At 49.9% G+C, this 25,293-nt stretch overlaps 1 protein-coding gene across 1 annotated transcript in view; it reads right to left on the bottom strand.

Annotated features, from left to right (window-relative positions):
- The window catches only part of LOC147108199 (mucin-16-like), a 259,597-nt gene that overhangs the window by 122,440 nt on the left and 111,864 nt on the right, over window positions 1-25,293 (bottom strand). The window contains exons 19-23 of the mRNA XM_086005995.1: window positions 19,937-20,019; window positions 18,646-18,789; window positions 12,803-12,963; window positions 12,646-12,713; window positions 11,464-11,633 (exon numbers count right to left, since the gene is read on the bottom strand). Of these exons, the coding sequence (XP_085862121.1) occupies window positions 11,464-11,633; window positions 12,646-12,713; window positions 12,803-12,963; window positions 18,646-18,789; window positions 19,937-20,019 (626 nt within the window). The remainder of the gene's footprint in view (window positions 1-11,463; window positions 11,634-12,645; window positions 12,714-12,802; window positions 12,964-18,645; window positions 18,790-19,936; window positions 20,020-25,293) is intronic.

Genomic DNA, 25,293 nt, shown 5'->3' with positions numbered 1-25,293 from the left:
GCAGATCAGGAGAGAGTGAGAGGCAGCAGATCAGGAGAGAGTGAGAGGCGGCAGATCAGAAGAGAGTGAGAGGCAGCAGATCAGGAGAGAGTGAGAGTCAGCAGATCAGGAGAGAGTGAGAGGCAGCAGATCAGGAGAGAGTGAGAGGTAGCAGATCAGGAGAGAGTGAGAGGCAGCAGATCAGGAGAGAGAGAGGGGCAGCAGATCAGGAGAGAGTGAGAGGTAGCAGATCAGGAGCGAGTGAGAGGCAGCAGATCAGGAGAGAGTGAGAGGCAGCAGATCAGGAGAGAGTGAGAGGCAGCAGATCAGGAGAGAGTGAGAGTCAGCAGATCAGGAGAGAGTGAGAGGCAGCAGATCAGGAGAGAGAGAGGGGCAGCAGATCAGGAGAGAGTGAGAGGTAGCAGATCAGGAGAGTGTGAGAGGCAGCAGATCAGGAGAGAGTGAGAGTCAACAGATCAGGAGAGAATGAGAGGTAGCAGATCAGGAGAGAGTGAGAGGTAGCAGATCAGGAGTGCGAGAGGGAGCAGATCAGGAGAGAGTGAGAGATAGCAGATCAGGAGTGAGAGAGGGAGCAGATCAGGAGAGAGTGAGAGGTAGCAGATCAGGAGTGAGTGAGAGGCAACAGATGAGGAGTGAGTGAGAGTCAACAGATCAGGAGAGAGTGAGAGGTAGCAGATCAGGAGAGACTGAGAGGCAGCAGATCAGGAGAGAGTGAGAGGCAGCCGATCAGGAGAGAGTGAGAGGCAGCAGATCAGGAGAGAGTGAGAGGTAGCAGATCAGGAGAGAGTGAGAGGTAGCAGATCTGGAGAGAGTGAGAGGTAGCAGATCAGGAGAGAGTGAGAGGCAGCAAATCAGAAGTGAGTGAGAGGCAGCAGATCAGGAGTGAGTGAGAGACAGCAAATCAGGAGTGAGTGAGAGGCAGCAGATCAGGAGAGAGTGAGAGGTAGCAGATCAGGTGAGAGAGAGAGGCAGAAGATCAGGAGTGAGTGAGAGGCAGCAGATCAGGAGAGAGTGAGAGGTAGCAGATCAGGAGTGAGTGAGAGGCAGCAGATGAGGAGAGAGTGAGAGGTAGCAGATCAGGAGAGAGTGAGAGGCAGCAGATCAGGAGAGTGAGAGTCAACAGATCAGGAGAGAGTGAGAGGCAGCAGATCAGGAGAGAGTGAGAGTCAGCAGATCAGGAGAGAGTGAGAGGTAGCAGATCAGGAGAGAGTGAGAGGCAGCAGATCAGGAGAGAGTGAGAGGTAGCAGATCAGGAGAGAGTGAGAGGCAGCAGATCAGGAGAGTGAGAGTCAACAGATCAAGAGAGAGTGAGAGGCAGCAGATCAGGAGAGAGTGAGAGTCAGCAGATCAGGAGAGAGTGAGATGTAGCAGATCAGGAGAGAGTGAGAGGCAGCAGATCAGGAGAGAGTGAGAGGTAGCAGATCAGGAGAGAGAGAGGCAGCAGATCAGGAGAGAGTGAGAGTCAGCAGATCAGGAGAGAGTGAGAGGCAGCAGATCAGGAGAGAGTGAGAGTCAACAGATCAGGAGAGAGTGGGAGACAGCAGATAAGGAGAGAGTGAGAGGCAGCAGATCAGGAGAGAGTGAGAGGCAGCAGATCAGGAGAGAGTGAGAGTCAACAGATCAGGAGAGAGTGGGAGGCAGCAGATCAGGAGAGAGTGAGAGGCAGCAGATCAGGTGAGAGTGACAGGCATCAGATCAGGAGAGATTGAGAGGTAGCAGATCAGGAGAGAGTGAGAGGTAGCAGATCAGGAGAGAGTGAGAGGCAGCAAATCAGGAGAGAGTGAGAGGCAGCAGATCAGGAGTGAGTGAGAGGCAGCAGATCAGGAGTGAGTGAGAGGCAGCAGATCAGGAGAGAGTGACCGGTAGCAGATCAGGAGAGAGTGAGAGGCAGCAGATCAGGAGTGAGTGAGGGGCAGCAGATCAGGAGTGAGTGAGAGGCAGCAGATCAGGAGAGAGTGAGAGGCAGCAGATCAGGAGAGAGTGAGAGGCAGCAGATCAGGAGTGAGTGAGAGGCAGCAGATCAGGAGAGAGTGAGAGGCAGCAGATCTGGAGTTAGTGAAAGGCAGCAGATCAGGAGAGAGTGAGAGGCAGCAGATCAGGAGTGAGTGAGAGGTAGCAGATCAGGAGAGAGTGAGAGGCAGCAGATCAGGACACAGTGAGAGGGAGCAGATCAGGAGAGAGTGAGAGGCAGCAGATCTGGAGAGAGTGAGAGGCAGCAGATCTGGAGTTAGTGAAAGGCAGCAGATCAGGAGAGAGTGAGAGGCAGCAGATCAGGAGTGAGTGAGAGGTAGCAGATCAGGAGTGAGTGAGAGGCAGCAGATCAGGAGAGAGTGAGAGGTAGCAGATCAGGAGAGAGTGAGAGTCAGCAGATCAGGAGAGAGTGAGAGGCAGCCGATCAGGACAGAGTGAGAGTCAGCAGATCAGGAGAGAGTGAGAGTCAGCAGATCAGGAGAGAGTGAGAGGTAGCAGATCAGGAGTGCGAGAGGGAGCAGATCAGGAGAGAGTGAGAGATAGCAGATCAGGAGTGAGAGAGGGAGCAGATCAGGAGAGAGTGAGAGGTAGCAGATCAGGAGTGAGTGAGAGGCAGCAGATCAGGAGAGAGTGAGAGGCAGCAGATCAGGAGAGAGTGAGAGTCAGCAGATCAGGAGAGAGTGAGAGGCAGCAGATCAGGAGAGAGAGAGGGGCAGCAGATCAGGAGAGAGTGAGAGGTAGCAGATCAGGAGAGAGTGAGAGGCAGCAGATCAGGAGAGAGTGAGAGGCAGCAGATCAGGAGAGAGTGAGAGGTAGCAGATCAGGAGAGAGTGAGAGTCAACAGATCAGGAGAGAGTGGGAGGCAGCAGATCAGGAGAGAGTGAGAGGCAGCAGATCAGGTGAGAGTGAGAGGCATCAGATCAGGAGAGATTGAGAGGTAGCAGATCAGGAGAGAGTGAGGGGTAGCAGATCAGGAGAGAGTGAGAGGCAGCAAATCAGGAGAGAGTGAGAGGCAGCAAATCAGGAGTGAATGAGAGGCAGCAGATCAGGAGTGAGTGAGAGGCACCAAATCAGCAGAGAGTGAGAGGTAGCAGATCAGGAGAGAGTGAGAGGCAGCAGATCAGGAGTGAGTGAGAGGCAGCAGATCAGGAGAGAGAGAGGCAGCAGATCAGGAGAGAGTGAGAGGCAGCAGATCAGGAGAGAGTGAGAGGCAGCAGATCAGGAAAGAGTGAGAGGCAGCAGATCAGGAGAGAGTGAGAGGTAGCAGATCAGGAGAGAGTGAGAGGCAGCAGATCAGAAGAGAGTGAGAGGTAGCAGATCAGGAGAGAGTGAGAGGCAGCAGATCAGGGTAGACTGAGAGGCAGCAGATCAGGAGAGAGTGAGAGGCAGCAGATCAGGAGAGAGTGAGAGGCAGCAGATCAGGAGAGAGTGAGAGGCAGCAGATCAGGAGAGAGTGAGAGGTAGCAGATCAGGAGAGAGTGAGAGTCAACAGATCAGGAGAGAGTGGGAGGCAGCAGATCAGGAGACAGTGAGAGGCAGCAGATCAGGAGAGAGTGAGAGGCAGCAGATCAGGAGAGAGTGAGAGTCAACAGATCAGGAGAGAGTGGGAGGCAGCAGATCAGGAGAGAGTGAGAGGCAGCAGATCAGGTGAGAGTGAGAGGCATCAGATCAGGAGAGATTGAGAGGTAGCAGATCAGGAGAGAGTGAGAGGTAGCAGATCAGGAGAGAGTGAGAGGCAGCAGATCAGGAGTGAGTGAGAGGTAGCAGATCAGGAGAGAGTGAGAGGCAGCAAATCAGGAGAGAGTGAGAGGCAGCAGATCAGGAGTGAGTGAGAGGCAGCAGATCAGGAGTGAGTGAGAGCCAGCAGATCAGGTGAGAGTGAGAGTTAGCAGATCAGGAGAGAGTGAGAGGCAGCAGATCAGGAGTGAGTGAGAGGCAGCAGATCAGGAGAGAGTGAGAGGTAGCAGATCAGGACAGAGTGAGAGGTAGCAGATCAGGAGAGAGTGAGAGGCAGCAGATCAGGAGTGAGTGAGGGGCAGCAGATCAGGAGTGAGTGAGAGGCAGCAGATCAGGAGCGAGTGAGAGGCAGCAGATCAGGAGAGAGTGAGAGGCAGCAGATCAGGAGTGAGTGAGAGGCAGCAGATCAGGAGGCAGTGAGAGGCAGCAGATCAGGAGAGAGTGAGAGGCAGCAGATCAGGAGAGAGTGAGAGTCAGCAGATCAGGAGAGAGTGAGAGGTAGCAGATCAGGAGAGAGTGAGAGGTAGCAGATCAGGAGAGAGTGAGAGGTAGCAGATCAGGAGAGAGAGAGGCAGCAGATCAGGAGAGAGTGAGAGTCAGCAGATCAGGAGAGAGTGAGAGGCAGCAGATCAGGAGAGAGTGAGAGTCAACAGATCAGGAGAGAGTGGGAGACAGCAAATCAGGAGAGAGTGAGAGGCAGCAGATCAGGAGAGAGTGAGAGGCAGCAGATCAGGAGAGAGTGAGAGTCAACAGATCAGGAGAGAGTGGGAGGCAGCAGATCAGGAGAGAGTGAGAGGCAGCAGATCAGGTGAGTGAGAGGCAGCAGATCAGGAGTGAGTGAGAGGCAGCAGATCAGGAGTGAGTGAGAGGTATCAGATCAGGAGTGAGTGAGAGGCAGCAGATCAGGAGAGAGTGAGAGGTAGCAGATCAGGAGAGAGTGAGAGGCAGCAGATCAGGAGTGAGTGAGAGGCAGCAGATCAGGAGAGAGTGAGAGGCAGCAGATCAGGAGTGAGTGAGAGGTAGCAGATCAGGAGAGAGTGATTGGCAGCAGATCAGGACAGAGTGAGAGTCAGCAGATCAGGAGAGAGTGAGAGGTAGCAGATCAGGAGAGAGTGAGAGTCAGCAGATCAGGAGAGAGTGAGAGGTAGCAGATCAGGAGTGCGAGAGGGAGCAGATCGGGAGAGAGTGAGAGATAGCAGATCAGGAGAGAGTGAGAGGCAGCAGATCAGGAGAGAGTGAGAGGCAGCAGATCAGGAGAGAGTGAGAGGTAGCAGATCAGGAGAGAGTGAGAGGCAGCAGATCAGGAGAGAGTGAGAGGCAGCAGATCAGGAGAGAGTGAGAGGCAGCAGATCAGGAGAGAGTGAGAGGTAGCAGATCAGGAGAGAGTGAGAGGCAGCAGATCAGGAGAGAGTGAGAGGCAGCAGATCAGGAGAGAGTGAGAGGCGGCAGATCAGAAGAGAGTGAGAGGCAGCAGATCAGGAGAGAGTGAGAGTCAGCAGATCAGGAGAGAGTGAGAGGCAGCAGATCAGGAGAGAGTGAGAGGTAGCAGATCAGGAGAGAGTGAGAGGCAGCAGATCAGGAGAGAGAGAGGGGCAGCAGATCAGGAGAGAGTGAGAGGTAGCAGATCAGGAGCGAGTGAGAGGCAGCAGATCAGGAGAGAGTGAGAGGCAGCAGATCAGGAGAGAGTGAGGCAGCAGATCAGGAGAGAGTGAGAGTCAGCAGATCAGGAGAGAGTGAGAGGCAGCAGATCAGGAGAGAGAGAGGGGCAGCAGATCAGGAGAGAGTGAGAGGTAGCAGGTCAGGAGAGTGTGAGAGGCAGCAGATCAGGAGAGAGTGAGAGTCAACAGATCAGGAGAGAATGAGAGGTAGCAGATCAGGAGAGAGTGAGAGGTAGCAGATCAGGAGTGCGAGAGGGAGCAGATCAGGAGAGAGTGAGAGATAGCAGATCAGGAGTGAGAGAGGGAGCAGATCAGGAGAGAGTGAGAGGTAGCAGATCAGGAGTGAGTGAGAGGCAACAGATGAGGAGTGAGTGAGAGTCAACAGATCAGGAGAGAGTGAGAGGTAGCAGATCAGGAGAGACTGAGAGGCAGCAGATCAGGAGAGAGTGAGAGGCAGCCGATCAGGAGAGAGTGAGAGGCAGCAGATCAGGAGAGAGTGAGAGGTAGCAGATCAGGAGAGAGTGAGAGGTAGCAGATCTGGAGAGAGTGAGAGGTAGCAGATCAGGAGAGAGTGAGAGGCAGCAAATCAGGAGTGAGTGAGAGGCAGCAGATCAGGAGTGAGTGAGAGACAGCAAATCAGGAGTGAGTGAGAGGCAGCAGATCAGGAGAGAGTGAGAGGTAGCAGATCAGGTGAGAGAGAGAGGCAGAAGATCAGGAGTGAGTGAGAGGCAGCAGATCAGGAGAGAGTGAGAGGTAGCAGATCAGGAGTGAGTGAGAGGCAGCAGATGAGGAGAGAGTGAGAGGTAGCAGATCAGGAGAGAGTGAGAGGCAGCAGATCAGGAGAGTGAGAGTCAACAGATCAGGAGAGAGTGAGAGGCAGCAGATCAGGAGAGAGTGAGAGTCAGCAGATCAGGAGAGAGTGAGAGGTAGCAGATCAGGAGAGAGTGAGAGGCAGCAGATCAGGAGAGAGTGAGAGGTAGCAGATCAGGAGAGAGTGAGAGGCAGCAGATCAGGAGAGTGAGAGTCAACAGATCAGGAGAGAGTGAGAGGCAGCAGATCAGGAGAGAGTGAGAGTCAGCAGATCAGGAGAGAGTGAGATGTAGCAGATCAGGAGAGAGTGAGAGGCAGCAGATCAGGAGAGAGTGAGAGGTAGCAGATCAGGAGAGAGAGGCAGCAGATCAGGAGAGAGTGAGAGTCAGCAGATCAGGAGAGAGTGAGAGGCAGCAGATCAGGAGAGAGTGGGAGTCAACAGATCAGGAGAGAGTGGGAGACAGCAGATCAGGAGAGAGTGAGAGGCAGCAGATCAGGAGAGAGTGAGAGGCAGCAGATCAGGAGAGAGTGAGAGTCAACAGATCAGGAGAGAGTGGGAGGCAGCAGATCAGGAGAGAGTGAGAGGCAGCAGATCAGGTGAGAGTGAGAGGCATCAGATCAGGAGAGATTGAGAGGTAGCAGATCAGGAGAGAGTGAGAGGTAGCAGATCAGGAGAGAGTGAGAGGCAGCAAATCAGGAGAGAGTGAGAGGCAGCAGATCAGGAGTGAGTGAGAGGCATCAGATCAGGAGTGAGTGAGAGGCAGCAGATCAGGAGAGAGTGAGAGGTAGCAGATCAGGAGAGAGTGAGAGGCAGCAGATCAGGAGTGAGTGAGAGGCAGCAGATCAGGAGAGAGTGAGAGGTAGCAGATCAGGAGAGAGTGACAGGTAGCAGATCAGGAGAGAGTGAGAGGCAGCAGATCAGGAGTGAGTGAGGGGCAGCAGATCAGGAGTGAGTGAGAGGCAGCAGATCAGGAGAGAGTGAGAGGCAGCAGATCAGGAGAGAGTGAGAGGCAGCAGATCAGGAGTGAGTGAGAGGCAGCAGATCAGGAGAGAGTGAGAGGCAGCAGATCAGGAGAGAGTGAGAGGCAGCAGATCTGGAGTTAGTGAAAGGCAGCAGATCAGGAGAGAGTGAGAGGCAGCAGATCAGGAGTGAGTGAGAGGTAGCAGATCAGGAGAGAGTGAGAGGCAGCAGATCAGGACACAGTGAGAGGGAGCAGATCAGGAGAGAGTGAGAGGCAGCAGATCTGGAGAGAGTGAGAGGCAGCAGATCTGGAGTTAGTGAAAGGCAGCAGATCAGGAGAGAGTGAGAGGCAGCAGATCAGGAGTGAGTGAGAGGTTGCAGATCAGGAGTGAGTGAGAGGCAGCAGATCAGGAGAGAGTGAGAGGTAGCAGATCAGGAGAGAGTGAGAGTCAGCAGATCAGGAGAGAGTGAGAGGCAGCAGATCAGGACAGAGTGAGAGTCAGCAGATCAGGAGAGAGTGAGAGTCAGCAGATCAGGAGAGAGTGAGAGGTAGCAGATCAGGAGTGCGAGAGGGAGCAGATCAGGAGAGAGTGAGAGATAGCAGATCAGGAGTGAGAGAGGGAGCAGATCAGGAGAGAGTGAGAGGTAGCAGATCAGGAGTGAGTGAGAGGCAGCAGATCAGGAGAGAGTGAGAGGCAGCAGATCAGGAGAGAGTGAGAGTCAACAGATCAGGAGAGAGTGAGAGGCAGCAGATCAGGAGAGAGTGAGTCAGCAGATCAGGAGAGAGAGAGAGGCAGCAGATCAGGAGAGAGAGAGGGGCAGCAGATCAGGAGAGAGTGAGAGGTAGCAGATCAGGAGTGAGTGAGAGGCAGCAGATCAGGAGAGAGTGAGAGTCAACAGATCAGGAGAGAGTGAGAGGCAGCAGATCAGGAGAGAGTGAGTCAGCAGATCAGGAGAGAGTGAGAGGCAGCAGATCAGGAGAGAGTGAGAGTCAACAGATCAGGAGAGAGTGAGAGGCAGCAGATCAGGAGCGAGTGAGAGGCAGCAGATCAGGAGTGAGTGAGAGGCAGCAGATCAGGAGCGAGTGAGAGGTAGCAGATCAGGAGAGAGTGAGAGGTAGCAGATCAGGAGTGAGTGAGAGGCAGCAGATCAGGAGTGAGAGAGTCAGCAGATCAGGAGAGAGTGAGAGGCAGCAGATCAGGAGAGAGTGAGAGGCAGCAGATCAGGAGAGAGAGAGGCAGCAGATCAGGAGAGAGTGAGAGGTAGCAGATCAGGAGAGAGTGAGAGTCAACTGATCAGAAGAGAGTGAGAGGCAGCAGATCAGGAGAGAGTGAGAGGCAGCAGATCAGGAGAGAGTGAGAGGCAGCAGATCAGGAGAGAGTGAGAGGCAGCAGATCAGGAGAGAGTGAGAGGTAGCAGATCAGGAGAGAGTGAGAGGCAGCAGATCAGGAGTGAATGAGAGTCAGCAGATCAGGAGAGAGTGAGAGGCAGCAGATCAGGAGCGAGTGAGAGGTAGCAGATCAGGTGAGAGTGAGAGGCAGCAGATCAGGAGAGAGTGAGAGGCAGCAGATCAGGAGCGAGTGAGAGGTAGCAGATCAGGAGAGAGTGAGAGGCAGCAGATCAGGAGAGAGTGAGAGGCAGCAGATCAGGAGAGAGTGAGAGGCAGCAGATCAGGAGAGAGTGAGAGGCAGCAGATCAGGAGAGAGTGAGAGGCAGCAGATCAGGAGTGAGAGAGGGAGCAGATCAGGAGAGAGTGAGAGGTAGCAGATCAGGAGTGAGTGAGAGGCAGCAGATCAGGAGAGAGTGAGAGGCAGCAGATCAGGAGAGAGTGAGAGTCAACAGATCAGGAGAGAGTGAGAGGCAGCAGATCAGGAGAGAGTGAGTCAGCAGATCAGGAGAGAGAGAGAGGCAGCAGATCAGGAGAGAGAGAGGGGCAGCAGATCAGGAGAGAGTGAGAGGTAGCAGATCAGGAGAGAGTGAGAGGCAGCAGATCAGGAGAGAGTGAGAGTCAACAGATCAGGAGAGAGTGAGAGGCAGCAGATCAGGAGAGAGTGAGTCAGCAGATCAGGAGAGAGTGAGAGGCAGCAGATCAGGAGAGAGTGAGAGTCAACAGATCAGGAGAGAGTGAGAGGCAGCAGATCAGGAGCGAGTGAGAGGCAGCAGATCAGGAGTGAGTGAGAGGCAGCAGATCAGGAGCGAGTGAGAGGTAGCAGATCAGGAGAGAGTGAGAGGTAGCAGATCAGGAGTGAGTGAGAGGCAGCAGATCAGGAGTGAGAGAGTCAGCAGATCAGGAGAGAGTGAGAGGCAGCAGATCAGGAGAGAGTGAGAGGCAGCAGATCAGGAGAGAGAGAGGCAGCAGATCAGGAGAGAGTGAGAGGTAGCAGATCAGGAGAGAGTGAGAGTCAACAGATCAGAAGAGAGTGAGAGGCAGCAGATCAGGAGAGAGTGAGAGGCAGCAGATCAGGAGAGAGTGAGAGGCAGCAGATCAGGAGAGAGTGAGAGGCAGCAGATCAGGAGAGAGTGAGAGGTAGCAGATCAGGAGAGAGTGAGAGGCAGCAGATCAGGAGTGAATGAGAGTCAGCAGATCAGGAGAGAGTGAGAGGCAGCAGATCAGGAGCGAGTGAGAGGTAGCAGATCAGGAGAGAGTGAGAGGCAGCAGATCAGGAGAGAGTGAGAGGCAGCAGATCAGGAGCGAGTGAGAGGTAGCAGATCAGGAGAGAGTGAGAGGCAGCAGATCAGGAGAGAGTGAGAGGCAGCAGATCAGGAGAGAGTGAGAGGCAGCAGATCAGGAGAGAGTGAGAGGTAGCAGATCAGGAGAGAGTGAGAGGTAGCAGATCAGGAGAGAGTGAGAGGCAGCAGATCAGGAGAGAGTGAGAGGTAGCAGATCAGGAGAGAGTGAGAGGCAGCAGATCAGGAGAGAGTGAGAGGCAGCAGATCAGGAGAGAGTGAGAGGCAGCAGATCAGGAGAGAGTGAGAGGCAGCAGATCAGGAGAGAGTGAGAGGCAGCAGATCAGGAGAGAGTGAGAGGTAGCAGATCAGGAGAGAGTGGGAGGCAGCAGATCAGGAGAGAGTGAGAGGTAGCAGATCAGGAGAGAGTGAGAGGCAGCAGATCAGGATAGAGTGAGAGGCAGCAGATCAGGAGAGAGTGAGAGGCAGCAGATCAGGAGAGAGTGAGAGGCAGCAGATCAGGAGAGAGTGAGAGGCAGCAGATCAGGAGAGAGTGAGAGGCAGCAGATCAGGAGAGAGTGAGAGGCAGCAGATCAGGAGTGAGTGAGAGGCAGCAGATCAGGAGAGAGTGAGAGGCAGCAGATCAGGAGAGAGTGAGAGGCAGCAGATCAGGCGCGAGTGAGAGGTGGCAGATCAGGAGAGAGTGAGAGGCAGTAGATCAGGAGAGAGTGAGAGGCAACAGATCAGGAGAGAGTGAGAGTCAACAGATCAGGGGAGAGTGAGAGGTAGCAGATCAGGAGAGAGTGAGAGTCAACAGATCAGGAGAGAGTGAGAGGCAGCAGATCAGGAGAGAGTGAGAGGTAGCAGATCAGGAGTGAGTGAGAGGCAGCAGATCAGGAGAGAGTGAGAGTCAACAGATCAGGAGAGAGTGAGAGGCAGCAGATCAGGAGAGTGAGAGTCAACAGATCAGGAGAGAGTGAGAGGTTGCAGATCAGGAGAGAGTGAGAGGTAGCAGATCAGGAGTCAGTGAGAGGCAGCAGATCAGGAGAGAGTGAGAGTCAGCAGATCAGGAGAGAGTGAGAGGTAGCAGATCAGGAGTCAGTGAGAGGCAGCACATCAGGAGAGAGTGAGAGGTAGCAGATCAGGAGAGAGTGAGAGGCAGCAGATGAGGAGTGAGTGAGAGGCAGCAGATCAGGAGAGAGTGAGAGGCAGCAGATCAGGAGAGAGTGAGAGGTAGCAGATCAGGAGAGAGTGAGAGGCAGCAGATCAGGAGTGAGTGAGAGGCAGCAGATCAGGAGAGAGTGAGAGGCAGCAGATCAGGAGAGAGTGAGAGGCAGCAGATCAGGAGTGAGTGAGTCAACAGATCAGGAGAGAGTGAGAGGCAGCAGATCAGGAGAGAGTGAGAAAGCCAACAGATCAGGAGAGAGAGAGTCAACAGTTCAGGGGTGAGTGAGAAAGCCAACAGATCAGGAGTGACAGAGAACTAGCAGACCAGGGATGAGGGTGAACCCAGAGATTAGTATGGTTACAGCATCACTTGCGAGAGAGGTGATGGCAGTATGACAGTGCAGCTGGAGAGAGTCAGTCTATAAAATAAAGTTTTAACTGGTCACAGTATAAATAGAAATAAATATATATTTAATTAAAGTGAGCATATACCATCTATGAAGAGGCTGTTGCTGTCCAGTGAATATGTTCCTAAGGTGGTGATGTTTTTTGTGTTGTCTTGGAATTCATGGTAGAGTAGAACTTTGTCAACTTGCTGGGCAGTAGCACTCTTTTTGAAAGTACAGATTGCCTCAACTGTACTGTTTCCATCACTTGCAGGTCTGCCACGTACAAATACCAGGTGGTTAATTCGTTTTAAAATCTTCAACATGATACTGACTAACTGAATAGCTGTCAACATTAGAAACGTATAATCTCTTTCATGAATAGATTTCTGAAATCAACTGAATAATCATTTTTTCTTGAATGATGGTATATTACATCACATTTGAAAAGACAGTGAGGATCTTGCACAGCTGTACACATTGATAAGGCTGAGGTTATTCATTGGCAGGAGGCTTTCTACAGAACTCAATGCAGGTTAGTGGATGTGCTGCACTTGGCCCCTACCCAGGTCAACAATAGGTTGCTGAAACCTTCCAGTCGACAGGTTGCCTGATCACCTCTCACCCACAGAGGATGGGACACTGTGATTTGAGGTGTTCTCCAGCTTCGTCCAATCATCTGAGTGGGCATTCCTGAACAGCATTAGTTCATTCAAAATCCTGTGTACCTGCTACATTGATCTCTGAGGCTCAAAGAGATAATACTGTACTTATATTTACAATCTCTGATCTTTTTTCATTATCTTGAATAGGATATAATAATTATATTAGTATTGTTCTATCAAACCCAATACTCTGAGGTTGTCCCTATTATTTCAGGACGTCTGTAGTCTAATAAAGGAAGAGTTCCTGTAGCATCCCCTGTTTGCCTACAGGTACGTTATTCAATTACTGAGGCAATGTCACTCTCTTGGAGCAGGGGCCACATGCCAAGATGTATGAAGTACGTCACAGTCACACACTTATGTTAATCTGGGGTGGTTTTCGCTGTGTGAGGGAGATAGTAGGATTAGTTCTGTTAAGTTGACGAAGGTTGAGTGTGTGGGGATTGCAACAATACTGTTAGGAAATTACCTCATCAGATTGCCACACTGAGTGAAGAATTTTCTTACACTCTTTATGTAATTTTATTTTTTGCATTATGTAATTATTCAGGTCACTTGAACATCAATATAGTTTGTGCATTTATTTTGACATGGAACTTTCACAGTAACAGTTAATTTCTTACCTGAAAGATACAGATCGACAATTCGAGAATGTTGAATTTACTTTGCTATTGGCATACAGATTATTGAGCTGTAGGGAATTAAAATTTTACATTTTAGTATGAAAAGTGAAATGAAATATAACATTTTCTTCCCTAATGACTTAGATAACATGCTTACCTTGCCAAGAATATTGCTTGATTGAGCCGCGTACAATGGGGAACTGAGATTTTGTAGACTTGGTGCGAATGGCAGTGTGAGCACAGTGAAGGTTACATTAATTTCTTTTGCCTGTGTTTCTTGAGCTGGATTGTCTATTACAGGTACAATGGAGGGTTCCACTAGAAAAGAAAGAGGTGCAACGCAAAATGAGGTCAAAAATTTAAACCTATCCAAGTAAGGAATACAACTTATCGGCCCGGATTTTAATGTGAGCGGCGAAGGAACGGCTTTTGCCATTCACCTCGTGTACAGTTGCCCATAGATTTTAGCGGACTTGACAGCAGAGATTTCTACTCTTCTGGCGTCAGTTTGAATTCTGCATCATCTACAGAGGATCTGTGGCATCTGTGAGCAGGTAAAGTTGCAGGGAAGCTGTTCAATAAGTCAGATTGAAGAATCCTCATAAACGGCATAGTAAGTAAAAAAACAGGAAATATAAATTAAATTTAAATCATTATACAGGAAGCAAAATAAAGACTGGGTCATATACATAGGATTGAAGGAAATATATAAAAGTGCAAAACACAAAGGCCTAGAAATTGGGTATAGCCCCGCTTGAGGCGTTAGAACTGGCGCTGCGCAAAGTTTATAGCCAGATGCAACTTATCGCCGCCTGGCGCGATATTGGGTTGCATCACCCCCAAAGGTGATTGAGGCGCGAATTCAGACGTTGCACGGGACTCCTAAGGCGCAAAACTTCCAGCGCAACCCAATATTGGCGCGGACGGGCGCAGCGCAGGTGCTCTCAATTACCGATAACCACGAGACTTCCAGGCGCCGGCCGGCTCTTAAAGGGGTGGGTCAGTCAGCCTCAGCTTCCACACTCAGCGCCTTGTAGGCCTCAGAATCGGCGCAGGCCCTTCTCTGGCACAAAAAACTTGGACCAGATGGAGAAGGTGAGACAGAGAGCAGAGCGCTTCAGCAATGAGGCTCTGGAGCAATTGGTGGCCACAGTGGAGCGCCGTCGAGATGTTCTGTACCCAGACAATGGCAGGAGGCCGAATCAAAAGGAATACCGCCGAGCTTGGAGGGATGTTTCTCAGAGGGTCAACTCCAGCAGCATGGTGACCAGGAGCCCTGTACAGTGCAGGAAGAAATTCAACAACCTCACTCGGGTCGTGAGGGTGAGTGGTGTTTATGCAAACTTCTGAATCCCTCCATCTGCACCTGACTTTATGGCTACAGGGTGCCCGATGCCCCAATGGCCATGAGTCAGCAAGCACCCATGGCTCTTTCTGGGCACACACATTAACATTTGACTCAGGGCATCATGTAAGGGCTCTTCCACCATGGGGGGGCATGAGATGATCACTCAGGGCATCATGTAAGGGCTCTTCCACCATGGGGGGCATGAGATGATCACTCAGGGCATCATGTAAGGGCTCTTCCACCATGGGGGGCATGAGATGATCGCTCAGGGCATCATGTAACATAACTTCCCCTTCTTTCCCCTGCAGACCAAGCTGGCAAAGATTCGCAAAAACCAGCTTCGAACCGGTGGAGGACCTCCACAAGTGGTCACTCTCACGGATCTTGAGGAGAGAGTGCACCAGATTCTTGGAGGACGTCTGAGTGGTCCTGTTACCACTGCAGCTGCCGACCCCATTGTCGACAGCGATGGTAAGGTTCTCACCTTTTACAGCTGTCTCCTTCCACTTGGTCCCCCCGCCAGCATGCTTTCTCACTGTGGAGCCATGTCAGAGCCTTGCCGCAACCTGGCATCCCTTGCTGCCAACCTGTCCTTTTGCTAAAGCCACTCTTCCACCTCCCTGCTTTCAGATGCTGCATCACCAGCTCGGGATCCGGGCCCTGAAGCTGCCAGTGCCAGTGCCTCCGGAGGCGAGGATCAGGAGGAAGCCGGACCATCCGTTCCAGCCTCAGGGGAGCCTACACATCTGCAGACTAGGGATAGTAGTTCCCTGGAGGGGAGGGGGGGGCGGCTCTGATGAGGAGCCAGTTGCCGGAACAAGCGGCCTGCAGCAACGCGAGGGGGGTAGGCAAGTTCGGCCACCGGCTCCCTGGAGGGCAAGGCAGGGAACGATGACTGCTGCACAGAGTGCAGAGGAGGTGCGTAGCCTGGCTGAAATGAGCACCCAGGCCCGGCTCAGGCACACTGAGCTTATGGCTGCAGTGGGGAGGATGCCTCAGTCGATAGAAACACTGGCAAAGAGTGTGCTGGACTTTGGGGCAGCAATGGAGAGGATTGTCCAGGGCTTTGGGGCAGCAATGGAGAGGACTGTCCAGGGCTTCGAGGCCGCTATGGAAAGGACTGTTCAGAGCTTCGGACAATCCCTGGAAAGGTCTGTCCAGGGCTTGTCCGAGGCAGTGGAACGGACTGCTCCGGCCTTGTCCGAAGCAATGGAAAGAACTGTCCAGGGCTTCTCCAAAGCACTGGCACCTGCCACACAGGTCCTCACTGCTGCCACGCAGTCACTTGCTGGCCTCGTCCACACCCAGATTGATGCAACGCGAACTCTCACTGCTGCCACCCTATCTGCATCAGCTAGGATCACCCCGGGCCCTTCCAGTACCACACGAGGCCAGGAATCAGTGGAGCAGTCGATTGTGGCGGATGATCCGAACCGGTCCCCTCAGAGAGCCAGTGTGTCGTCCGACCATGGTGCAGGTGTCCTCTCTCGGCAGGTGACCATTGCTCATGCCACCGCGGGAACGTCTGCAGTGCAGCTGCCACCACCTGCAGTGCACACTGCTTCCAGCCATGCCCAGTTCAAGCAGCTAGCCTCTGCACCCTCCAAGCCCAGAGGTCGTCCAGGCCGTCCCTCAGGGGTTTCTGCGCTTCCAGACAGTCAGCAGGCTTCCCCCAGCCTTGACGCCGCCACTGGGGTTCAATTACGTAGGAGCAGCAGGGAGGGAAGGGGCCGACCGCGAAAGAGAAGTCGGTCTCCATCAAGGGGCCAGCAGTAGAGGGAGGTGCTGAGACGTTTCTTTCTCCAAATTCAAGGATGCCCTCACCTGTTGTGATTGTTTGTGATGGTTTGTTTAGTTTTGCGGCTTTGCCAGAGAGTTAACTGTTGTTTTGTTAGTTATGGTTTCTGTTGACATGACGTTGTTATGCTGGAAGGAAGAACTTTTTTGACAATAAAGATTTTTTTTTATTTACAATGGTACTCGTAACTATTTACACTCATGGTGGCCTTCATAGGCTTTGTACGAGCCGAAGTGCGCAGGACGAATGACACCCATCATTCCGTCAGAGGGGCCTAGAACCGAGTCCTTATGAGCCTCTGACGGACGGCCCTTCCAGTTTCAGGAGCCCTCCCATCTTCCTCCTCCTCCTCCTCCTCCTCGTCCGCATGCTCCTCCTCCTCCTCCTCGTCCGCCTGCTCTTCCTCCTGCTCCTCCTCCTCCTCGTCCGCCTGCTCTGCTGGACCTTGAGGGTCGGCTGGCATTGGCTGGGTTCGTCGAATGGCCAAGTTGTGGAGCATGCAGCAGATGACGACGATGCGACCCACTTGCTCCGGCGAGTACTGCAGGGCTCCCCCCGAATGATCTAGACAGCGGAAACGCTGTTTGAGCACACCAATAGTGTGCTCCACAATGTTCCTGGTCGCCTGATGGCTGCTGTTGTAAAGCTCTTCTGCCAGGGTGGCGGGCAAACGGAGTGGGGTCATGAGCCATGGGCAGAGAGGATAGCCCTTGTCGCCAAGAAGGGGGTGAGCCAGGCCCTCAAAAAAGTCAGAAACTGAGGTCTGCCGCAGGATGAACGCATCGTGGCTGCTCCCAGGGAATTGTGCGTTGACTGCCATGATCATCTGGCGGTTGTCACAGACCAGCTGGACATTGAGGGAGTGGAACCTCTTGCGGTTGCGGAACTCCTCAGGATTCTGTAATGGCGCCCGCTCCGCCTGCTTCTCCAGGGTCACAGGGAAGGTGATTAATTGACGCCTCCTTCTATAGAGGGCAGCTGTCACTTGCCGGATGCAACAATGCACTGCAAATTGTGATATATTCGCAATGTCCCCAGTGGCTGACTGAAAGGATCTGCTGGAGTAAAAGTTCAGGGCAACAGTCACTTTGACGGCCACCGACAGAGAGGTCCTGCACCGTAGACGCGGCTGCAGATCTTCAGCAAGCAGGTGGCACAGCTCAGTCACAACCTCCTTACCGAATCTGAGCCTTCGCAGGCACTGCTCCTCCGACATGGTAAGGTATGACACCTGCTGCCTGAAAACCCTCGCAGCGTATCGTCGGATTGGGCGACCTCCATTGCCCCTCCTCCTTCTGGCCAATCCCGGCCCTCTCTCCCGCCGTCTCTGTGCCCCTTCCAAGTGTCCGGCCATGAGGACGTTCCCCTCCAAAGCAGCTCCCAATGCTATGCCAGACGGGCAACATGCAGTAATGTCTAGCGCTCCAACTGCTCCGGACAGGGCTGCAGGCCCAAGTCTCCGAAGGCTAAATCCGAAAAATACTGTGCAACAGTAGTTCACCAACTCTCTCCAGCAACGATCAGAATGAACAGGCCAAGTGGCTGCAGCTTTTATACTAGAGCTGTCCCCTTTAAATAGCGCCCCCCCGACTCCGAGAAGGGCCTGGGAACGTTCCATCCAACTGTCACTAATAGCGCCAGGCGGAAAGGTTCCAGGCGCCACCGAATATCCGGTCAGGGGCGCCAAAAAGGCGTTGCACACTGAAATGACGTCATGATCTGCCTGCGCATGCGGGTGCGCGCTAAGAGTTAGCGCAAGCGCTGAATGGATACTCAATATGTGAGGTGTTGCTATCTTCATTGCGCCCACCCGAACATTGGGTAACACCCCAATTCTCAGGCTCTTTAGGCGCCAATCGCTGGCGCAAACAACCGAATTTCTAGGCCAAAAACTATATTAAAACATTTTTTACATTTATTTTTAAATCTGCAACATTAATTTTCTTCTGAGGGAATGAGACTCCACACTTGTAAAATTAATTTTTCAGGGCCAGAGAGTTTGTTCAGCAGTAATTATGACTTGCTACGCCATTTAAAACTCAGGTAGTCCTGATTGAACGAGGATTAAGTTTTCCATTGGTCTTCAGTACGATAATATTGGTAATTAGCCTAAGTTAATGCCTTAAAAGTGATTTCAGTGCAGATTCCATCAGCGAAGACAGCAACTGCACAGCCTATGGCGGAGCAGGGTCTCACTGACAAGAACGCCCGGATTTCCGTGTTTAACTGTGCATGTGATGATGCCAGAAGTTGCTGTTAGTTTTACCCAGTTATTATAGTGAATGCTGACAGCCTCGCTTTTACTAGTGCAGCAAAATCCGAGCCATTAAGGGAGATCTTTCTGGATGTGTACCCAGGCGCATTGAATATCAGATATTGGTCAAGTTGGAGAACACGCCCATAGAGGAACCTGTCCATTTACCTTGCTATACAGCCATGAGCTCCAATTTGCCTGAGTTTGCGATAGTCATTGTAACTAGGCAATGCCGTGCGCCTGGGTGGAGAACCACAGAAATCTCCTGGTTAATTCCATTTGAAATTTCATAAGATTCCACCTGCAGCCCGCTGACCCAATACTAATGAGGCCGGGCCCTCAAAATGCACCGGACTTCCCGTCAGGTCTATCGGGCGGCCGGCCGGTGGGTTCCACTGGCTAGCTGCCTGAAATCTACTCGGGCAAAAAATCTACTCTATACTTCAAAACATTCAAATCAAAAAAACAAAAAACATTTCAAATGATGGTACAAAAATATACTTCTCAGACAAAAAGATCAAGATAATTGATGGAATCTCTACATAAATATACTGTACTCAATACTTTTATTCATTATCTCTCTGTTGCTTCTGTCTGTACCTGTCATTAGGCTGATTGTTCGTGTTGTGGATGCTTCACTGGAGGTCACTGGCGTGGCTGAGCTTGTTTCAGGCACTGTTATGGAAGTTTGAATAGATGTAGAAAGAGTTCCTGTTGCTGATGGTGTCAGAATAGATGATGATTCTGTTGCACAAAATAGAACATTCAAAATGTTACGCCAATGTTCATGCATCAGCCATAGGTACGGCTGCATTAGGTGAGTGTGGGGTAGAATTCCCATGTTGGCACAGGATGGGGAGTTAATGTTGCAGCAGACTCTGGCTCTGCCAAACTTTGACTTATTCAATTAGACACAGCAGACTTGGGATGGGGTGGGTGTTTCTCTGCCCAGTTATCGATGTGTCTTTTGCACATGATTCTCCCTGCAAAATTGTAGCTGACAAGATGAAACTACAATACTTAGTTACTTTTTCATTACGTGTTTCTAAACTTGTAGTAGATTGGAATGAATCAGCTGCTAGAGTGCACGAATGGAACAGCTGATACAAGTGGGCTAGTATACTCACCACTTGTTGAAGTGAGTGTGGTGGTGATTGTCGTTGATTCAGTTGTCGATGCTTCAGTAGAACTCCCTGTAGATGTTGGTGCTATTGTAGTGGATGAGGCGGGAGCTGATGTAGAGCTCGGTGCTGCAGTGGAGGTCTGTGTACTTGCAGTCGATGTTTCTGCTGTTATTAAAATAGGTGATGTAGTTATGAGGGAAGGTTTACAGAAAACATGGAACAGCATGCTAAGATTTGTGCATTAAAGACAAACTGCTATGTTTTGCTAAAAGTCATATATAATGCAATTTATTCAGTTACATAACATAGCCATCTTGCAACAGCAGTACAGCACCAAGTGTCATTTGCACATGATTCTCCCCTGCATAATTGTAGCTGACAATATGAAACTACAATATTTAGTTACTTTTTCATTGTGTGTTACTAAACTTGTAGTAGATTGGAATGAAACAGCTGATAAAAGGGCATGAGGATACTCACCACTTGTTGAAGTGAGTGGGGTTGTGATTGTTGTCATTTCAGTTGTCGATGCTTCAGTAGAACTCCCTGTAGATGTTGGTGCTATTGTAGTGGATGAGGCAGGAGCTGATGTAGAGCTCGGTGCTGCAGTGGAGGTCTGAGTACTTGCAGTTGATGTTTCTGCTGTCAATATTAAAATAGGTGTTGTCGTTATTGAGGTAAACAGAAAACATGGAACAACATACAAAGACTTGTACATTAAAGACAAACTGATAGATTTGTTAAATCTCATAGATAATGCAAATTACTCAGAGACATAACATAGTCATGTTGAAACAGCAGTAAAGCACTAACTCTGATTTGCACATGATTCTCCCCTGCATAATTGTAGCTGAAAACATAACACCACAATATTTTGTTACTTTCTCATAATGTATTTCTAAACTTGCAGTAGGTTGACAGGACAGATCAGGAGAATTAACACGTGGCTAAAGGGCTGGTGTGGGAAAGAGGGGTTCCTTTTCATGGGACACTGGTATCAGTTCTGGGACAGGATGGAGTTGTACCGATGGGATGGGCTCCACCTGAACCAGGATGGGTCCCGTGTCCTAACGGAAAGGGTAAATAGGGAGTTGGCAAAGGCTTTAACTAGTAAGCTGGGGGAAGGGATCTACAAGAAACGTAACCAGCCTAATTATAAACAAAACAGGAAAAGAGAGCATAGGAAAGAATAAAGTAAGGGAGGACATTGATGGCAAGGGAATAAATAGAGTTATAGAACAGGAGTCTAAAAAGATGGTTAAACATAAAGTGAGAGGAAATCCTATGAAAAATTAGTTAAACTGTCTCCACAGCAATGCACACAGTGTCTGTAATAAAACAGGGGTGCTGGAGGCAATCATGCATTGCAAGGAACCAGACATAGTAGGGCTTACCGAGACATGGCTACAGAAAAATCAAGACTGGGAATTAAACATTGCAGAGTATAACATATTTAGAAAAGATAGAGAGGGAAAAAGGGGAGGTGGAGTAGCTGTACTTATTGGGATAATATAATGGCAGTAGAAAAAAGTGACACAGCTATCAGCAAGACAAAAATAGAATCCATATGGATTGAGATAAAAGATAATAAAGGATCAATCACATTAATAGGTATAGTCTACAGACCACCTAATAGTGGAAAGGAGGTGGGGGAAGAAATATGCAGACAAATTAGGTAAATGAGTAAAAAACATAGAATAATAATCATGGAGGATTACAACTACCCCGATATTAATTTGACAGAAGAGTTAGGTAAAGGGGATAAGGGAATGGAGTTCCTACAATTTGTACAGGATTCCTTTCTAACACATTGGGCTGGATTTTCATTGAGGAGGCGGGTAGGAGGCGGGACTGCAACTTTCGGAGTTGTAGTCCCGCCTCCATCGAGCTGTAGCCAACCCACGCGATTTTCACTTGATTGACCTTGTTGAGCCCGCCCAGCGGGCTCAGCAGGCCAATTAAAGGCCTCCTGGCAACAGGTGACGTCACAGATTGATATTTCATCTGTCAAGACCTTTTGACAGATGAAATATCAGCGTTTCACAGCTGTTTGAAGCTGTCAAACACTGACAATCTGTACTCCAAGTTAATACCTTCGTCTCAGGATGATTTAGAGATCTCTCCGGAACAGAAAGCTGAATGCTGCCATTTTTGACAGATCGCGGCCATTCTGCTTTCTGTGCCGGTGAGATGAGGGACTCTCGAGACCTGAAGGAAGGAAGGCTGTAAAGGTAAGTAAAACTTCTTTAAACACTTTAAACACACCAAACACACTTACCTCTGCACTCATGCACCCATCACTCACCTGAACACCGGACATCTCGACCCCGCCAAGCCCTTCAGCCTGATGGCCCACCTCGATAACTTGGCATGGTTTGGAGCCGTCGGGAATCCCGCACTTCAAGAATGAAAATAGGGATTAGGCTAAAAACTGCCTGTTAACTACCTGTTAACAGGCAGTTAATTGGCACTAATCCCCTTCCCACCTCGGGGAGGCGGGTCCCAGTGCGGGTCAGGTACCCGCCTCCTTTGAAACTGGCATGGAGGCGGGTTGGGGGCGGGATCGGTTCGTGCCCCCCGATTTCGGGATTTTAACCCCCCACACACCTCCAATCCTGCCTCCATGGCCTAATGAAAATCCTGCCCATTATGTAAAAAGCCCAACAAGGGAGGATTCGCTGCTGGATCTAGTAATGGGGAATGAACCAGAACAGATAAGAGAAGTAAAAGTAGGGGAACACCAAGGCAATAGTGACCATAATACGAAGAAAACCAGGGTAATAGATTGGAGAAAAGCTGATCTTGAGGGTCTGAGAACAGAACTTGGGATAATAAAGTGGGCAACAATATTGGCAAACAACGATGTAGAACAGTAATGGGAAACATTTGAAACAGTGTTCAACAGAGTGCAGGAACAATATATTCTGCTAAAAGGAAAGAACAAACTAAACAATAATGAGACTCCATGGATGAATAAAGCCATAAGGGAACAATTGAAGGTAAGGAAAGAAGCATACATTAAGTACGTAGACAGCAGGGGAGAATACAAAGAGATTATGAGAGAAGTCAAAAAAACAATTAGGAAGGCAAAGAGGAACTATGAAATTAAATTATCAAGGAACATAAAACAAAATAGTAAAATATTTTACAGGCACATCAAAGTAAAGGAAGGTTTTGTCCAGGGAATTATAGACCAGTCAGCTTAACATCGGTGGTAGGAAAAATAATGGAATCCCTACTAAAAGAGAAAATAGAAGAACATCTAGAAACCAAAAACATAGCAATGAATAGTCAGCATGGATTTCAAAAGGGAAAGTCTTGCTTGACCAACCTCATTGAATTTTTTGAAGAGGTAACAGAGAGAGTAGACAATGGTAATGCAGTAGATGTAATTTATCTAGATTTTCAAAAGGCCTTCGATAAGGTACCCCATAATTGACTGATGAACAAGGTCAGAGAATGCAGAGGCAGGAGACAAGTAGCAGAATGGATAGCTAGCTGGCTTCAAGACAGAAAGCAGAGAGTAGGGGTAAAAGGTAGCTATTGACAGTGGCAAAAGGTGGGTAGTGGTGTTCCACAAGGATCAGTGCTGGGACCACTGTTCACAATTTATATTAACAATTTAGACTTTGGAATCAAAAACACAATTTCTAAATTTGCAGATGACAACAAATTGGGGGGGGGACAGTCAATACTGAGGATGACTGCACGAAATTTCAGGAGGACATTAATAAACTTGCAGAATGGGCATATAATTGGCGAATGAAGTTCAACACAGATAAATGTGAGGTATTATGTTTTGGTAGGAAGAATAGGGAGGTCACTTATTACTTGGCAGGTGCAAGTCTAGGTGGGGTAGAGGAACAAAGCGATCTCGGAGTACAAATACACAAACCACTAAAAGTTGTGACACAGGTTAGCAAGGCCATAAATAAAGCAAACCAAGCACTCTGGTTTATTTGTAGAGGTATAGAATTGAAAGGTAGGGAAGTTATGTTAAACCTGTATCGAACCTTGGTTGGACCACACTTAGAGTACCACGTACAGTTCTGGTCGCCATATTATAAAATGGATAAAGAGGCACTGGAGATTGTACAGAGCAGATTTACAAGGATGAACCAGAAATGCGAGGGTATACATATCAGGAAAGGATGAACAGCCTGGGTCTTATTTCACTTGAAAAAAGAAGGCTGAGGGGTGATCTAATAGAGGTCTTTAAAATTATGAAAGCTTTTGATAGAGTGGATACAGAGAGAATGGCCGTGATTTTCCGAGTGGAGGCGGCTTTGATGCTCGGCGGGTTCCGGTCCCGCTGCCGCTATCAGCTGCCCTCCACTTGCAAATTTGCGTTAAGTGGGCTGATTAAGCCTGTTGTGCGTGCCACCAGGCCCAACCAGTGGCCTCGGGTCTGCTGCTCGCCTCTGCTTACGTCTTTCAGCCAGTTGTATTTAAGAGGCCCATGCATCCTTATTGTTTCTGGTCAATGCTCTTCTGCTGCTTCTAGTTGTGCCACTTCACAGAGTGACTGCTGCAAGACCCAAGGCTTCTCCCAGATTCAATGATGACTCCCTCCATGTTCTTGTGGAGGGAGTGAGAGGGCGCCAAGAGGTACTCTTCCCCTCTAACGGCCAGAGGAAGCCTCCTCAGCAAACCAAAGCAGCCTGGCTGCAAATTGCTGAGGAGGTGAGCACCAGGTCATTGTGTGGTCGCACCTGGGTTTAGTGCAGGAAGAGGTGCAATGACCTCATACGCACAGCAAAAGTGATTATATCATCACTCTTACCTTCAATCTGTTACCCATCTCCTCTCATCACCAGCACTCTGCATTGTCAACCTACTCCTGCACATTCCACTTTACCCTTGCATCCCTTGCACCCTTAACCATCCCTCTCTCTCGATGTACACAATCACTTCACTATTCTACTATGCACCCCTCACACTCGATATCACAGTTATGCAATGACAACAACTAACAATGCACAGGGAGGGACCTTGGTATTGGCACCTCACTCCATTTTGTCTCCCTCTAAGCATCTGTGCTATGGATTCTCTACACTCACTCCAACATTCTCACTCAAACTCCACTTGTGTCCCTCATTGCAGGAAAAGAAAGCCCACAATAAGAGGGAGAGGGGCAGGACAGGAGGAGGGCCACCATCCATTGCCCAGCTGACTACCGCTGAGGAGGCTGCTCTGGACATCCTTGGAGGTGTTGAGGATCTGGAAGTGGGGGACGGTCAGACCGGCGCAGTAGAGCAAGCTGGTGACAGGATAGATTTGCTGCCCTTTCATTCAGATAAGTGAATGATATGGCTTCTGATGTTTGTACAGATAACTGTAGCTGTAGTAAAGACAGCTGCTTTACGGTAGTTGTAGTAAAGACAGCTGCTTGATGGCAGTCGTATAAATAGGAAGCCATCTTGGCCATGCGGCAGTACTGCATGAGCTGGCACTGACTCAAGACCTAATAAAGAGTACTCAACGACATCTACTCATAAGCCTCTTAATACTAAGATATAAGATAACATTACATGGTACCAGGATTTATAGAACACACGATACGAGCATACCACAACAATGGAAGGGATAAAACCACTGACTAGCCTGCAACTTGAAGGAAATCTGGACGAAAATTGGCGCGATTTCAAACAACGCTTTCTTCTCTACCTCACAGCGATCGAAGCCACAACTAGCTCTGGAACACATAAGGTAGCTTTGTTGCTAACAGTGGCTGGCTCACAGGCAATCGAGCTGTATAATACATTTACGTTTGCAGCTGAAGATGACAAAAATGATCTGGACAAGGTGATAGATTTGTTCGATAAATACTGCACACCTAAAAAGAATGAAACGTTCGAGAGATTTGTTTTTCGCTCCTGCGTGCAAAAGCAAGGAGAATCCTTTGATGGTTTTCTGATGGACTTGAAAACAAAAGCACAAACATGTAACTTTGGAGACTTGAAGGAATCGATGATACGCGATCAGGTCATTTTCGGAATACTTGACAAGAAGGTGAGGGAGAGAATGCTTAGGGACAATGACTTAACTTTGGATGCTGCAGTAAAAATATGTCATGCTAGTGAACTCTCAGCCATGCACACGCAAACATTCGATGGGAGAACTA

This window comes from Somniosus microcephalus, chromosome 13 (assembly GCF_052327205.1).
Source record: "Somniosus microcephalus isolate GS21.2 chromosome 13, FLI_Smic_1.0, whole genome shotgun sequence".
Lineage (NCBI taxonomy): Eukaryota > Metazoa > Chordata > Chondrichthyes > Squaliformes > Somniosidae > Somniosus > Somniosus microcephalus.
Note: the sequence above shows the minus strand (reverse complement) of the source record. Positions and strands in the feature narration are given on the sequence as shown.